We start from the raw sequence: 15,536 nt of genomic DNA, 5'->3' as shown, positions 1-15,536 counted from the left end.
TGACCCCCTTGGCTGTGTTGTCATGGTGAACGGGTTCCCATGGCGATGGCATCTCAATGCTATTGAAAGTGTCTCCTCCCGATACTAACCAATCAGCAGCGGCTGTGAATGAACACCCCCCCCCCCCCCACCTCCTCGCAGGATCAACGGAGCTTCATTGTGCCTCTTTGTAACTCAGGGATAGGCTGCGATTAACCTCCTGATTGGCTGGTGTGGGTGCTGGCCAATGAACTTGTCAGGTTGATGGTGATTGATGCCGTTGGATGAAAACACACACCGCCCCCCCCACCCGCCCTCCTACCCCCCCCCCCCCCCCCCCCATCTCTTAATTCACCTTTTTCTGTCACCTCCTCTGTATGTGCATGTGTGTGTGGGAGAGAAAAGAGAGACTGAGTGAGTGGGTGTCAGACCAGGTGTTCAGTCCACCAGGTGTCGAGGCTGAGCGGGGTGTAGGGATGTGCATGACTGACCCAAATCATTGTCCAATAGTCTACTGTTCGACCCCCCCCCCCCCCAGAATGGATCATTCAAATCAAAGGGTATTGCAAATGTATGTATGTATTGTAAAAAAAAAAATAAAAAAAATTATTATATATATATTTTTCGACTCTGACATGAAAATCTAATGTGGAGACGGGCACGACTATTTGAAAATTCTATCTCATCCCTATTTGGGTGCTCCTCCGCTTTGTGAAAGGGTTAGCCCTTTCACAAACCACACTACATAAGGTTAACCCTTTCACTATGTTAGATCCTGATCAATTTGGCCAGTATCACGTCTTCGTCTGTTTGGCTCTCCATCCAATTCCTCTGCGTTGTGTCATTTTAATGGTCCTGACGTCTCTGATACCGGTTGATTAAATCCTTATCTCACCCCGTTAGTACAATCCGCAAACCATAATAATTCTCCACCTCCGTAAGAATTCGACACTTCGACACCGTGAAATACCTTATGAGGAAAAGCCTTGTTTTATTGCTATAAACAGAAACCTCAGCTCAGATGTTAACAGATTGTATTGTCCTTGCAAAGTCTATTCTAATGACCTTTCGGTGTGTTCAGTCTATCTAATGATCTTTCAGTCCAGTCTATTGTCCCTCTGTCTCTCAGTCCAACAGTGGTCAGGCCTGTTCGTTAGCCAAGACCATCCTCGTGGTAGCCGAAGCTAATGATGATGTGGCATTCTCCCCCCCCCCCCCCCCCCCCTCTGTGATAAGAGGAGAGAGTCTCTTGGTCCCTTCCCTCCTGTGGGATTCGTTTCTTTGGTCCTACCCGGAACCACCGTCAGCTTTATAGGATCTTCGTCATAACTATGATAGCCCACCCCTTTCTGGTTGTCATGTGCCGCGTTGTCATGACAACTGTGTTAATAACCTTTCACACCATTAAACGTTTCATTCACTGTTGCATTAAAGAGGTCACCCCTCTCCCTCGCTCTGTACCGCTCCTTATCTTTGTTTTGTCTTCCAATCGGAATTCAAAACAAACCCCCCTCGCTGGCAGTGTGCTTGTGAAACCTCTTCTTCTCCACCGTCAATATCATCCCGTGATGATAATGATATTACCCTCTTAAAGCATCTCTTTATATCAGTTTTATAAACCAAATATACATTGAAAAAACCACCATTTTCTCTCAATCCCCCCTTGATTCTTATCACCCCTTCAGAATCATAAATCATTATTTGGTTTTTTTATTAATTATGCCAAAAATAGCCTGTGGTTGAAGCAAACCAACCTCATCTCTCGTGCACAAGAAATGAAGACGGCCCACGGTCAACCCAGTGATCTTGCTGCCTGATGTCTGTTTGCGCCTCCCTTCGTGCACAAAGGGAACCGAAACCGACCACCAAAACCAACAACATCCAACGACTCATAACAATTGGAGCCCCCCTGTCTGCTCCCAATAATTATATCCTGTTGTTTTACTGTTCTCCCTCTTATCTACCTTCTATATATATATATCCTTCTATACATATATCTTATATATGAATCCTCCATTTATATCTCATACTCCTAATCAATGAACACAGGACTTCTCACTGTTGTCTCGTCTCTCGATCTCCTAATTGACTCTGAAAGGAAGTCCCTGCTTGTCCATGATTCACCGCCCGTGTTCTGTTGTTTCAAAACGCTCTCTAAACAGCGTCTCCGCAGGGAAGCCCCCTCCGATGTCCGCCTCGTTCTCCCCTGGGCAACACCGCCTGCGACTGCTGGACTCCGCCCCATCGGCCGTCTCCGCCCCGTTGGCCGTCTCCGCCCTGTTGGCCGTCTCCGCCCCGTCGGTCATCTTGGTTGAGGCTCATCTCCACCGCCGTCGGCCCTCTCCAGACTCTGAAAGCAGAAACACCACGCCAGCAGTTTTTCTGTACACTCGACCCGGTGCTTTCTATTAGTCTACCGTGGCTTCGGGCCTGCAGCTCGTTCTCTATATATTTTTTTCTCTGCAAGCCCCGGCCATGGCCACGCCCTTTCAGACTGTTGGACGGTGTGAGTGTCCTACAGCCCATGGCGCTATTTGTTCTCTATTAGTCCCCCACCTTCTCAACACCCATATCTAATCCTACAGGGCTGTTCCCTGTTTGTCTTCCGGCGTGACACCAGCAGCTAAACGATACCCACTCCGCGCTCTATCTGTTCGTCCCACGGGTGACCCCCAGCGCGCGCCAGTTCTTTCTGGTGACGTGTCTTCAAGACTGCCTATTTATTAGGTGTGAGAAGGCCCCACTGGAGATCGAACTCCCTCTTATTTCATAATTAAACTTATTTAATTAAACCGCATCTCATCTCTCTGTGCAATTCTTATTTAACCCATTCAATAATTAAACTATTTAATTAACCTGTATATCGATATTATTATTATGATAATAACATACAACAGAGCATCGCTCTAACATACAACAGAGCAGGTTGGTTCCCTGCCCCTAACTCACATACACGTACTCGTACCATTATCTAACATACAACAGAGCTGTCCGTTGCTCTACCCTAAACAGGGCTGTCTCCGTCGCCCTGGAGCTGTACGTTGCTCTATACCCTACGGGGCTGTTTCCGTCGCCCTGGAGCTGTCACGTCGCTCTATATAACCTACGGGGCTGTTTCAGTCGCCCTGGAGCTGTCACGTCGCTCTATACCCTACGGGGCTGTTTCCGTCGCCCTGGAGCTGTCACGTCGCTCTATACCCTACGGGGCTGTCTACCGTCGCCCTGGAGCTGTCCCGTCGCTCTATACCACACACGGGGCTGTCTACGTCGCCCTGGAGCTGTCACGTCGCTCTATACCCTACAGGGCTGTCTACCGTCGCCCTGGAGCTGTCCCGTCGCTCTATACCACACACGGGGCTGTCTACCGTCGCCCTGGAGCTGTCCCGTCGCTCTATACCACACAGGGCTGTCTACCGTCGCCCTGGAGCTGTCACGTCGCTCTATACCCTACGGGGCTGTCTACCGTCGCCCTGGAGCTGTCCCGTCGCTCTATACCACACTTTGAGTTCCTTTACAAAGTTCTCACATACACCACCGTGTATACACACAAGCAGTTGGTAATTTTGAAACAATTAAACTCCTTAATTAACTTAAACTCTAAATATTCCCCTATGGGTAATGGAAACTCCCCAGCACTACCCCCCCCCCCCCCTCCGCCACTAGGTGGCGACCTACTCCTCCTCCATTTACCTGTATTATCCCACTGCCCCCCTAGATGGCGGCCAAACTCAGTCTAGAGGATTGTAGCTGACGTGTCACTTCCTGGTTCTAAACCCCTCGTGGCTATGCAGCCATTTTGTCTGCTCAAAAAAAAATCCCTTTTTTTTTTTTTTTTACCGTCCCTTTAATGCCTCAAACATTCTCTCGCTACCGACCACACCCGTAACGTTTGTTCACTGCTCCATTCACGCCACAGTCCCGCTTCCCGCTTTCTGCGTTTTGAACAGTAATCAAACTAAATACGATGTTGCCCCTTTAATTGAATGAACATCTCCCCTTTGCCTCCCTTCCCATCTCCTATACAGTGGCTTCTGTGCTCTGTAGATAAGACTCTCGATTTTCAAAACAAAAACCGGTGCCGCTCTGCTGTTATTCAAACACACTATTACAGCTGGCATTCTCTGTCAAACTAATTACGTTTACGGATACACTATTGTTCGTTTTCTTATTGGCTTGTGAAGTTGTTGAGACTCACTTTATCTTTTCACCGTCAGTTGTTCTGGTCCATGGCGCCTGTAACTGAGGGGTACAATTCCCTGACTGTATTACTAGATATGATACTTACTACCACTACCTTTGTACTTAATATTCGGCCACCCAGTACTCGGCATAAATATATTATGATGAACACTGTCACGTAGATGAAACGGATCCAACACAAATGTACGAATTAGAAATAGGTCTTTATTTCTACACAGCGATGGTGTGTAGAGCAAGCACTTAATCAAATCAATCACATTTATGAATGGGAATTAGTATGCACTTTTATGGCAAGAGTATTCGTCGGTATATCAATAGAGAATGTCCAATCTCTGAAGGCGCAGGTGGTACATATACGACCTGGAATAGTTAAGGAAGAACAGCAATGATACTTTAATGATTATATACTGGATACACTAGGGGGGGTTAATCCGGTCGCTTGTAAGCCGACAGGAGTAGGAAGGGGGGGGGGGTAGAGTCCGGCTGCCTCATCCGGCCAAGGGTATCCCAGGTGAACCCACTGTAGTGCCGTTCAATGCGCCGGCGATCCTTGGACCGCAGATGAAAGCAGATGGACTCTTTGTGGGCCGGCGTCCTCCGGTCCACGGAGGAGAGACGTGAAGCGACCTCGTCTTGCAGAGCGTCTCCTCACCTTGCGTCCTCTCCAGGGGGGGGGGTTCCAACACACGGCAGTGTCGGGGGTCTTTATCCATGGAATAATCAACGTATACAAAGCATAATCCGTGCCTGGGAAGGCGGGCTGTCGTCGGTAGAATAATCCGGTATACAGGTCCACTCGCTCGTCGGCTCTGGGGCTCCTCGGGTGCAATCTCACATGGGGTCGATCATCCTGGATAAGCAGCCAGTTTTCTGCCCGAAACGATGGGGTGCTGACTACGGTAGTATTCTCACCGCACGAAGCACTATATATTAACAGACTATTATTAGCTTAATAGACTACGTCCAACTCGACGATATAGTGCCAAATATGACTATTCAAATATTAATATACACGATGTCTCAATACCGATGGTAGGCCGAACTTGGCCTTACTCCCACACGTGGCGTCGCGGGGAGGCTTTACGTCTGTCACTCTATTGGAGGGTAAGAAACTGGACTGAAAAGGAAGTCCTACTTTAGTAGCGCAGTATATATACGCACTATGAACAAATAGTCCCATTAGTGGTGCGGTAGCCAGATTCCTACGCGGAACTAGGACTTGTTCGTACATGTTGAGCGGTACGTTTGAACTGGGTCTGGGGGGTATGGCAGCCTGGCACCAAGGTCTCGACCAATAGTAGAATGGAGACTATTATGGGATGTTCAGTAGGCTAGAATGGATATTCAATGCATATTGTACAAGGAATATACAAGGGATATCAGGGAATATTAGAGAATATACAAATACAATTAAATATATATATATAATAAATATATATATTCGGTTTAATCTGGCCCTTCACAACAGCGCCGTTTATCTCTCCGGCCTTGCTCGGCTCGCTCGCTGGGTCCATGGCGCTGGCCTTGCTCGCTCGCTGCCTTGGCTCGCGTCCATGGCTACCCCTTCACGCCTCGGCACTGCACACAGTCTCTTCCTTTCAAGCAACTTCAAAGCAAGCAATAATCCGGGTCACGGCACCAACTGTTAGATCCTGATCAATTTGGCCAGTATCACGTCTTCGTCTGTTTGGCTCTCCATCCAATTCCTCTGCGTTGTGTCATTTTAATGGTCCTGACGTCTCCGATACCGGTTGATTAAATCCTTATCTCACCCCGTTAGTACAATCCGCAAACCATAATAATTCTCCACCTCCGTAAGAATTTGACACTTCGACACAGTGAAATACCTTATGAGGAAAAGTTTTTTTTTATTGCTATAAACAGAAACCTCAGCTCAGATGTTAACAGATTGTATTGTCCTTGCAAAGTCTATTCTAATGACCTTTCGGTGTGTTCAGTCTATCTAATGATCTTTCAGTCCAGTCTATTGTCCTCTCAGTCCAACAGTGGTCAGGCATGTTCGTTAGCCAAGACCATCCTCGTGGTAGCCGAAGCTAATGATGATGTGGCATTCCCCCCCCCCCCCCCCCCCCTCTGTGATAAGAGGAGAGAGTCTCTTGGTCCCTTCCCTCCTGTGGGATTCGTTTCTTTGGTCCTACCCGCAACCACCGTCAGCTTTATAGGCTCTTCGTCATAACTATGATAGCCCACCCCTTTCTGGTTGTCATGTGCCGCATTGTCATGACAACTGTGTTAATAACCTTTCACACCATTAAACGTTTCATTCACTGTTGCATTAAAGAGGTCACCCCTCTCCCTTGCTCTGTACCGCTCCTTATCTTTGTTTTGTCTTCCAATCGGAATTCAAAACAAACCCCCCTCGCTTGCAGTGTGCTTGTGAAACCTCTTCTTCTCCACCGTCAATATCATCCCGTGATGATAATGATATTACCCTCTTAAAGCGTCTCTTTATATCAGTTTTATAAACCAAATATACATTGAAAAAACCACCATTTTCTCAACTACCACACTACAGACTAAGTGTGGTAGTGAAAGGGTTAAAGAGCCCTCTGCGACTGACGTACAGGGAAGATGGTGCAACGCAGTCACTTTATTGACGAGAGGTGGCGGGATGGTACAAGGCAGAGCACCGACATGTCAGAGGCTCTCCTCCTAGTGTGTGTGTGTTGATGGATCAATTATTCTGATGCTCAACAGGTGCACTGCAGCCTATTTAGCTTGACCCAGGACAGGTGCTGGTGCTTGGACCATGCCATCTCTGCACTACAGTCTCTCTCTCTTTATCCATGTACCTTCAGTCTCTCTCTCTCTCTCTCTCTTTATCCATGTACCTTCAGTCTCTCTCTTTATCCATGTACCTTCAGTCTCTCTCTCTTTATCCATGTACCTTCAGTCTCTCTCTCTCTCTTTATCCATGTACCTTCAGTCTCTCTCTTTTTATCCATGTACCTTCAGTCTCTCTCTTATCCATGTACCTTCAGTCTCTCTCTCTCTTTATCCATGTACCTTCAGTCTCTCTCTCTTTTTATCCATGTACCTTCAGTCTCTCTCTTTATCCATGTACCTTCAGTCTCTCTCTTTTTATCCATGTACCTTCAGTCTCTCTCTTTTTATCCATGTACCTTCAGTCTCTCTCTTTTTATCCATGTACCTTCAGTCTCTCTCTCTCTTTTTATCCATGTACCTTCAGTCTCTCTCTTTTTATCCATGTACCTTCAGTCTCTCTCTCTCTTTATCCATGTACCTTCAGTCTCTCTCTCTTTTTATCCATGTACCTTCAGTCTCTCTCTCTCTTTATCCATGTACCTTCAGTCTCTCTCTCTTTTTATCCATGTACCTTCAGTCAGTCTCTCTTTTTATCCATGTACCTTCACAGTCTCTCTCTTTTTATCCATGTACCTTCAGTCTCTCTCTTTTTATCCATGTACCTTCAGTCTCTCTCTCTCTCTTTATCCATGTACCTTCAGTCTCTCTCTTTTTATCCATGTACCTTCAGTCTCTCTCTTTTTATCCATGTACCTTCAGTCTCTCTCTCTCTTTATCCATGTACCTTCAGTCTCTCTCTCTCTTTATCCATGTACCTTCAGTCTCTCTCTCTTTTTAGCCATGTACCTTCAGTCTCTCTCTCTTTTTATCCATGTACCTTCAGTCTCTCTCTCTCTCTTTATCCATGTACCTTCAGTCTCTCTCTTTTTATCCATGTACCTTCAGTCTCTCTCTTTTTAGCCATGTACCTTCAGTCTCTCTCTCTCTTATCCATGTACCTTCAGTCTCTCTCTTTTTATCCATGTACCTTCAGTCTCTCTCTCTCTTTTTATCCATGTACCTTCAGTCTCTCTCTCTCTTTTTATCCATGTACCTTCAGTCTCTCTCTCTCTTTTTATCCATGTACCTTCAGTCTCTCTCTCTCTTTTTATCCATGTACCTTCAGTCTCTCTCTCTTTTTATCCATGTACCTTCAGTCTCTCTCTTTATCCATGTACCTTCAGTCTCTCTCTTTTTATCCATGTACCTTCAGTCTCTCTCTCTCTTTTTATCCATGTACCTTCAGTCTCTCTCTCTCTTTATCCATGTACCTTCAGTCTCTCTCTCTTTTTATCCATGTACCTTCAGTCTCTCTCTCTCTTTATCCATGTACCTTCAGTCTCTCTCTCTTTTTATCCATGTACCTTCAGTCTCTCTCTCTTTTTATCCATGTACCTCCAGTCTCTCTCTCTCTTTTTATCCATGTACTGTACCTTCAGTCTCTCTCTCTTTTTATCCATGTACCTTCAGTCTCTCTCTCTTTTTATCCATGTACCTTCAGTCTCTCTCTTTTTATCCATGTACCTTCAGTCTCTCTCTCTCTTTATCCATGTACCTTCAGCCTCTCTCTCTCTTTTTATCCATGTACCTTCAGTCTCTCTCTCTCTTTTTATCCATGTACCTTCAGTCTCTCTCTCTTTATCCATGTACCTTCAGTCTCTCTTTTTATCCATGTACCTTCAGTCTCTCTCTTTATCCATGTACCTTCAGTCTCTCTCTTTTTATCCATGTACCTTCAGCCTCTCTCTCTCTTTATCCATGTACCTTCAGTCTCTCTCTCTCTTTATCCATGTACCTTCAGTCTCTCTCTCTCTTTATCAATGTACCTTCAGTCTCTCTCTCTCTCTTTATCCATGTACCTTCAGTCTCTCTCTCTCTTTATCCATGTACCTTCAGTCTCTCTCTTTTTATCCATGTACCTTCAGCCTCTCTCTCTCTTTTTATCCATGTACCTTCAGTCTCTCTCTTTTTATCCATGTACCTTCAGTCTCTCTCTTTTTATCCATGTACCTTCAGTCTCTCTCTCTTTTTAGCCATGTACCTTCAGTCTCTCTCTCTCTTATCCATGTACCTTCAGTCTCTCTCTTTTTATCCATGTACCTTCAGTCTCTCTCTCTCTTTTTATCCATGTACCTTCAGTCTCTCTCTCTTTTTATCCATGTACCTTCAGTCTCTCTCTCTCTTTTTATCCATGTACCTTCAGTCTCTCTCTCTTTATCCATGTACCTTCAGTCTCTCTCTTTTTATCCATGTACCTTCAGTCTCTCTCTCTTTTTATCCATGTACCTTCAGTCTCTCTCTCTCTTTATCCATGTACCTTCAGTCTCTCTCTCTTTTTATCCATGTACCTTCAGTCTCTCTCTCTCTTTTTATCCATGTACTGTACCTTCAGTATCTCTCTTTTTATCCATGTACCTTCAGTCTCTCTCTCTTTTTATCCATGTACCTTCAGTCTCTCTCTTTTTATCCATGTACCTTCAGTCTCTCTCTCTCTCTTTATCCATGTACCTTCAGCCTCTCTCTCTCTTTTTATCCATGTACCTTCAGTCTCTCTCTCTCTTTTTATCCATGTACCTTCAGTCTCTCTCTCTTTATCCATGTACCTTCAGTCTCTCTCTTTTTATCCATGTACCTTCAGCCTCTCTCTCTTTATCCATGTACCTTCAGTCTCTCTCTCTCTCTCTTTATCCATGTACCTTCAGTCTCTCTCTCTCTTTATCCATGTACCTTCAGTCTCTCTCTTTTTATCCATGTACCTTCAGCCTCTCTCTCTCTTTTTATCCATGTACCTTCAGTCTCTCTCTCTCTTTATATCCATGTACCTTCAGTCTCTCTCTCTTTATCCATGTACCTTCAGTCTCTCTCTCTCTTTTTATCCATGTACCTTCAGTCTCTCTCTCTCTTTATCCATGTACCTTCAGTCTCTCTCTCTTTTTATCCATGTACCTTCAGTCTCTCTCTTTTTATCCATGTACCTTCAGTCTCTCTCTCTCTTTATCCATGTACCTTCAGCCTCTCTCTCTCTTTTTATCCATGTACCTTCAGTCTCTCTCTCTCTTTTTATCCATGTACCTTCAGTCTCTCTCTCTTTTTATCCATGTACTGTACCTTCAGTCTCTCTCTCTTTATCCATGTACCTTCAGCCTCTCTCTCTCTTTTTATCCATGTACCTTCAGTCTCTCTCTCTTTTTATCCATGTACCTTCAGCCTCTCTCTCTCTTTATCCATGTACCTGCAGTCTCTCTCTTTTTATCCATGTACCTTCAGTCTCTCTCTCTTTATCCATGTACCTGCAGTCTCTCTCTCTTTTTATCCATGTACCTTCAGTCTCTCTCTCTCTTTATCCATGTACCTGCAGTCTCTCTCTCTTTTTATCCATGTACCTTCAGCCTCTCTCTTTTTATCCATGTACCTTCAGTCTCTCTCTCTTTTTATCCATGTACCTTCAGTCTCTCTCTCTTTATCCATGTACCTTCAGTCTCTCTCTCTTTTTATCCATGTACCTTCAGCCTCTCTCTCTCTTTTTATCCATGTACCTTCAGTCTCTCTCTCTTTATCCATGTACCTTCAGTCTCTCTCTCTCTTTTTATCCATGTACCTTCAGTCTCTCTCTCTTTTTATCCATGTACCTTCAGTCTCTCTCTCTTTTTATCCATGTACCTTCAGTCTCTCTCTCTTTTTATCCATGTACCTTCAGTCTCTCTCTCTTTATCCATGTACCTTCAGTCTCTCTCTCTCTTTATATCCATGTACCTTCAGTCTCTCTCTCTTTATCCATGTACCTTCAGTCTCTCTCTCTCTTTTTATCCATGTACCTTCAGTCTCTCTCTCTTTATCCATGTACCTTCAGTCTCTCTCTCTTTTTATCCATGTACCTTCAGTCTCTCTCTCTTTTTATCCATGTACCTTCAGTCTCTCTCTTTTTATCCATGTACCTTCAGTCTCTCTCTCTCTTTATCCATGTACCTTCAGCCTCTCTCTCTCTTTTTATCCATGTACCTTCAGTCTCTCTCTCTCTTTTTATCCATGTACCTTCAGTCTCTCTCTCTTTTTATCCATGTACCTTCAGTCTCTCTCTCTCTTTTTATCCATGTACCTTCAGTCTCTCTCTTTATCCATGTACCTTCAGTCTCTCTCTCTTTTTATCCATGTACCTTCAGTCTCTCTCTCTTTTTTATCCATGTACCTTCAGTCTCTCTCTCTCTTTTTATCCATGTACCTTCAGTCTCTCTCTCTCTTTTTATCCATGTACCTTCAGTCTCTCTCTCTCTTTATCCATGTACCTTCAGCCTCTCTCTCTCTCTTTATCCATGTACCTTCAGTCTCTCTCTCTCTTTATCCATGTACCTTCAGTCTCTCTCTCTCTTTATCCATGTACCTTCAGCCTCTCTCTCTCTCTTTTTATCCATGTACCTTCAGTCTCTCTCTATCTTTATCCATGTACCTTCAGCCTCTCTCTCTCTCTTTATCCATGTACCTTCAGCCTCTCTCTCTCTCTTTATCCATGTACCTTCAGTCTCTCTCTCTCTTTATCCATGTACCTTCAGTCTCTCTCTTTTTATCCATGTACCTTCAGTCTCTCTCTCTTTTTATCCATGTACCTTCAGTCTCTCTCTCTTTATCCATGTACCTTCAGTCTCTCTCTCTTTATCCATGTACCTTCAGTCTCTCTCTCTCTTTATCCATGTACCTTCAGTCTCTCTCTTTATCCATGTACCTTCAGTCTCTCTCTCTTTATCCATGTACCTTCAGTCTCTCTCTCTTTTTATCCATGTACCTTCAGTCTCTCTCTTTATCCATGTACCTTCAGTCTCTCTCTCTCTTTTTATCCATGTACCTTCAGTCTCTCTCTCTCTTTTTATCCATGTACCTTCAGTCTCTCTCTTTTTATCCATGTACCTTCAGTCTCTCTCTCTCTTTATCCATGTACCTTCAGTCTCTCTCTTTTTTATCCATGTACCTTCAGCCTCTCTCTCTCTTTTTATCCATGTACCTTCAGTCTCTCTCTTTATCCATGTACCTTCAGTCTCTCTCTTTTTATCCATGTACCTTCAGTCTCTCTCTCTTTATCCATGTACCTTCAGTCTCTCTCTTTTTTATCCATGTACCTTCAGCCTCTCTCTCTCTTTTTATCCATGTACCTTCAGTCTCTCTCTTTATCCATGTACCTTCAGTCTCTCTCTCTCTTTATCCATGTACCTTCAGTCTCTCTCTCTCTTTATCCATGTACCTTCAGTCTCTCTCTTTTTATCCATGTACCTTCAGTCTCTCTCTTTATCCATGTACCTTCAGTCTCTCTCTCTCTTTATCCATGTACCTTCAGTCTCTCTTTTTATCCATGTACCTTCAGTCTCTCTCTTTATCCATGTACCTTCAGACTCTCTCTTTTTATCCATGTACCTTCAGTCTCTCTCTTTATCCATGTACCTTCAGTCTCTCTCTCTCTCTCTCTCTTTATCCATGTACCTTCAGTCTCTCTCTTTTTATCCATGTACCTTCAGTCTCTCTCTCTCTTTATCCATGTACCTTCAGTCTCTCTCTTTTTATCCATGTACCTTCAGTCTCTCTCTCTCTTTATCCATGTACCTTCAGTCTCTCTTTTTATCCATGTACCTTCAGTCTCTCTCTCTCTTTATCCATGTACCTTCACAGTCTCTCTCTTTTTATCCATGTACCTTCAGTCTCTCTCTCTTTATCCATGTACCTTCAGTCTCTCTCTCTCTTTATCCATGTACCTTCAGTCTCTCTCTCTCTTTATCCATGTACCTTCAGTCTCTCTCTCTCTCTTTATCCATGTACCTTCAGTCTCTCTCTCTCTTTATCCATGTACCTTCAGTCTCTCTCTTTGTATCCATGTACCTTCACAGTCTGTGTCTCTTTATCCATGTACCTTCAGTCTCTCTCTCTCTCTCTCTCTTTATCCATGTACCTTCAGTCTCTCTCTTTGTATCCATGTACCTTCAGTCTCTCTCTCTCTCTCTTTATCCATGTACCTTCAGTCTCTCTCTCTCTTTATCCATGTACCTTCAGTCTCTCTCTCTCTTTATCCATGTACCTTCAGTCTCTCTCTCTCTTTATCCATGTACCTTCAGTCTCTCTCTCTCTCTTTATCCATGTACCTTCAGTCTCTCTCTCTCTTTATCCATGTACCTTCAGTCTCTCTCTTTGTATCCATGTACCTTCACAGTCTGTGTCTCTTTATCCATGTACCTTCAGTCTCTCTCTCTCTCTCTCTCTCTCTTTATCCATGTACCTTCAGTCTCTCTCTTTGTATCCATGTACCTTCAGTCTCTCTCTCTCTCTCTTTATCCATGTACCTTCAGTCTCTCTCTTTGTATCCATGTACCTTCACAGTCTGTGTCTCTTTATCCATGTACCTTCAGTCTCTCTCTCTCTCTCTCATGTACCTTCAGTCTCTCTTTGTATCCATGTACCTTCAGTCTCTCTCTTTATCCATGTACCTTCAGTCTCTCTTTTTATCCATGTACCTTCAGTCTCTCTCTTTGTATCCATGTACCTTCACAGTCTGTGTCTCTTTATCCATGTACCTTCAGTCTCTCTCTTTGTATCCATGTACCTTCACAGTCTGTGTCTCTTTATCCATGTGTCTTGTGTGTACTGTCTTCACTGTGGTCACTGCCTTGTCTTCTGTTATAACTCCTCCTTTGCTCTTGTCTCTCTTCCTCTTTCTACTTAATATTTTGTTGTCTGCTTTTTCTCCTCTCTTGCTTTCTGTTCTTACTCCTACCTTTCTCTCCTTGCCTCTTCTCTCACCCCCCTCCCCTCGCCCCGTCCCGTGCTGCGCTGTGTTCCCCGCGGTGGCGTTTAGCGCGCGGCAGCAGTCGTATCCCTCGGCCCAGTATGAGTCAGGGCTGCAGCAGAGAGGCCAGCAGGGACAGCAGCCGGGACACCAGCCCTGTACGCTCCTCCTTCACCCCCCTCGGTGAGTAGACGCACCCCCTGAGGACCACGGGCCAGAGAGGGCACTGAGGCATGGGGCGGGATACCTGAATGAAAATGGATGATACATAGTAAAACGAATAAAAGAAAAGAAAACAATATAATATTCCCTATTATATATATATAACGACCACAGACCGAGTAGGAGACACAGGAGAGAAGGTTCTTTATTGAGACAGTAGGAAGGCTGAGAGGGAGACAGAGTAGAGGAGACACAGGAGAGAAGGTTCTTTATTGAGACAGTAGGAAGGCTGAGAGGGAGACAGTAGGAGACACAGGAGAGAATGTTATTTATTGAGACAGTAGGAAGGCTGAGAGGGAGACAGAGTAGAGGAGACACAGGAGAGAAGGTTCTTTATTGAGACAGTAGGAAGGCTGAGAGGGAGACAGAGTAGAGGAGACACAGGAGAGAAGGTTCTTTATTGAGACAGTAGGAAGGCTGAGAGGGAGACAGAGTAGAGGAGACACAGGAGAGAAGGTTCTTTATTGAGACAGCAGGGAGGCTGAGAGGGAGACAGAGTAGAGGAGACACAGGAGAGAAGGTTCTTTATTGAGACAGTAGGAAGGCTGAGAGGGAGACGGAGTAGAGGAGACACAGGAGAGAAGGTTCTTTATTGAGACAGTAGGAAGGCTGAGAGGGAGACAGAGTCGAGGAGACACAGGAGAGATTTGAGTCTGGTTCCAGAGCAGAGGTCTTGACCACTACACCAGCTCAGGACAAGCAACCCTAGGGAGAAACCCTCTGGATGACAAACCTAGCAGATCTACCTCTCTTTAAAGAGAAACCCTAGCAGTGGTAGCTGAGTTTCTTCTACCTCTGGTCCTGAATAGTGTTCTCCGTAAGTAGCGCATGGCACAAACACTGACAAGGAACCAGAATTTGACAAACTACGGATGTTGGCGTCAACTGACTGAAAAGCACAGTTTTTCTCTTTCACTTTTAGTATAAATACTGTATATCTACATATAAATATTGTGACAACTTAAAACTTGTATTTGATATTGTGTAGGCAAATGGGACACAATTCATCCTGACTTGAAACTCAGTTTGTTTTGTACTTGAGAGGCTTTGTTTCATGTGGAACTTCAGGAGATGTTCTGGGGATCCAGTGTAGTTTAGACCCACATGTGAGTCCTGAGAACCAGAACCGGATGTCGGTGTCGACTAATAGAAACCAGGGAAACAGAACTGGAATCTTTTCAGTGTGACTAAACACCAGTGGTGGAAAGTAACTAAGTATTAAGTACTGTACTTAAGTACAATTTCAAGCTACTTGTACTTTACGTGAGTATTTTCATTTTAGGGAACTTTATACTTTCACTCCACTACATTTCAAAGGAAATATTGTACTTTTTTACTCCACTACATTTATCTGAACCCATCAGTTACGAGTTACTTTTGAAGAAAAAGATTTTGCATAGAAAACATGGGAAAATGTATGAAGATTATATACTTTCACATTTGAAGCCGGTCAACTTCAAGAGGACGTAATCAGAGCAGCGTAACTGGACCACATACCACTTTAACACAACCTTTAAGCAGAGCAGCATAACTGGACCACATACCACTT

The 15,536-nt window shown here is 44.4% G+C and overlaps 1 protein-coding gene across 8 annotated transcripts in view; it reads left to right on the top strand.

The window, feature by feature from the left end:
- clasp2 (cytoplasmic linker associated protein 2) overlaps window positions 1-15,536 on the top strand; it is a 199,473-nt gene that overhangs the window by 71,453 nt on the left and 112,484 nt on the right. For 4 of the 8 annotated variants that reach the window (XM_084313562.1, XM_084313560.1, XM_084313561.1 and 1 more), the window contains exon 16: window positions 13,835-13,948. The exons of the other annotated variants lie outside the window; for them this stretch is intronic. In XM_084313562.1, the coding sequence (XP_084169688.1) occupies window positions 13,835-13,948 (114 nt within the window). The remainder of the gene's footprint in view (window positions 1-13,834; window positions 13,949-15,536) is intronic. 8 annotated transcript variants of the gene reach the window in all.

This window comes from Notolepis coatsorum (assembly GCF_963971535.1).
Source record: "Notolepis coatsorum genome assembly, chromosome: 4".
Lineage (NCBI taxonomy): Eukaryota > Metazoa > Chordata > Actinopteri > Aulopiformes > Paralepididae > Notolepis > Notolepis coatsorum.
The sequence above is the reverse complement of the archived record's forward strand: the minus strand, read 5'-3'. Positions and strand labels throughout refer to the sequence as shown.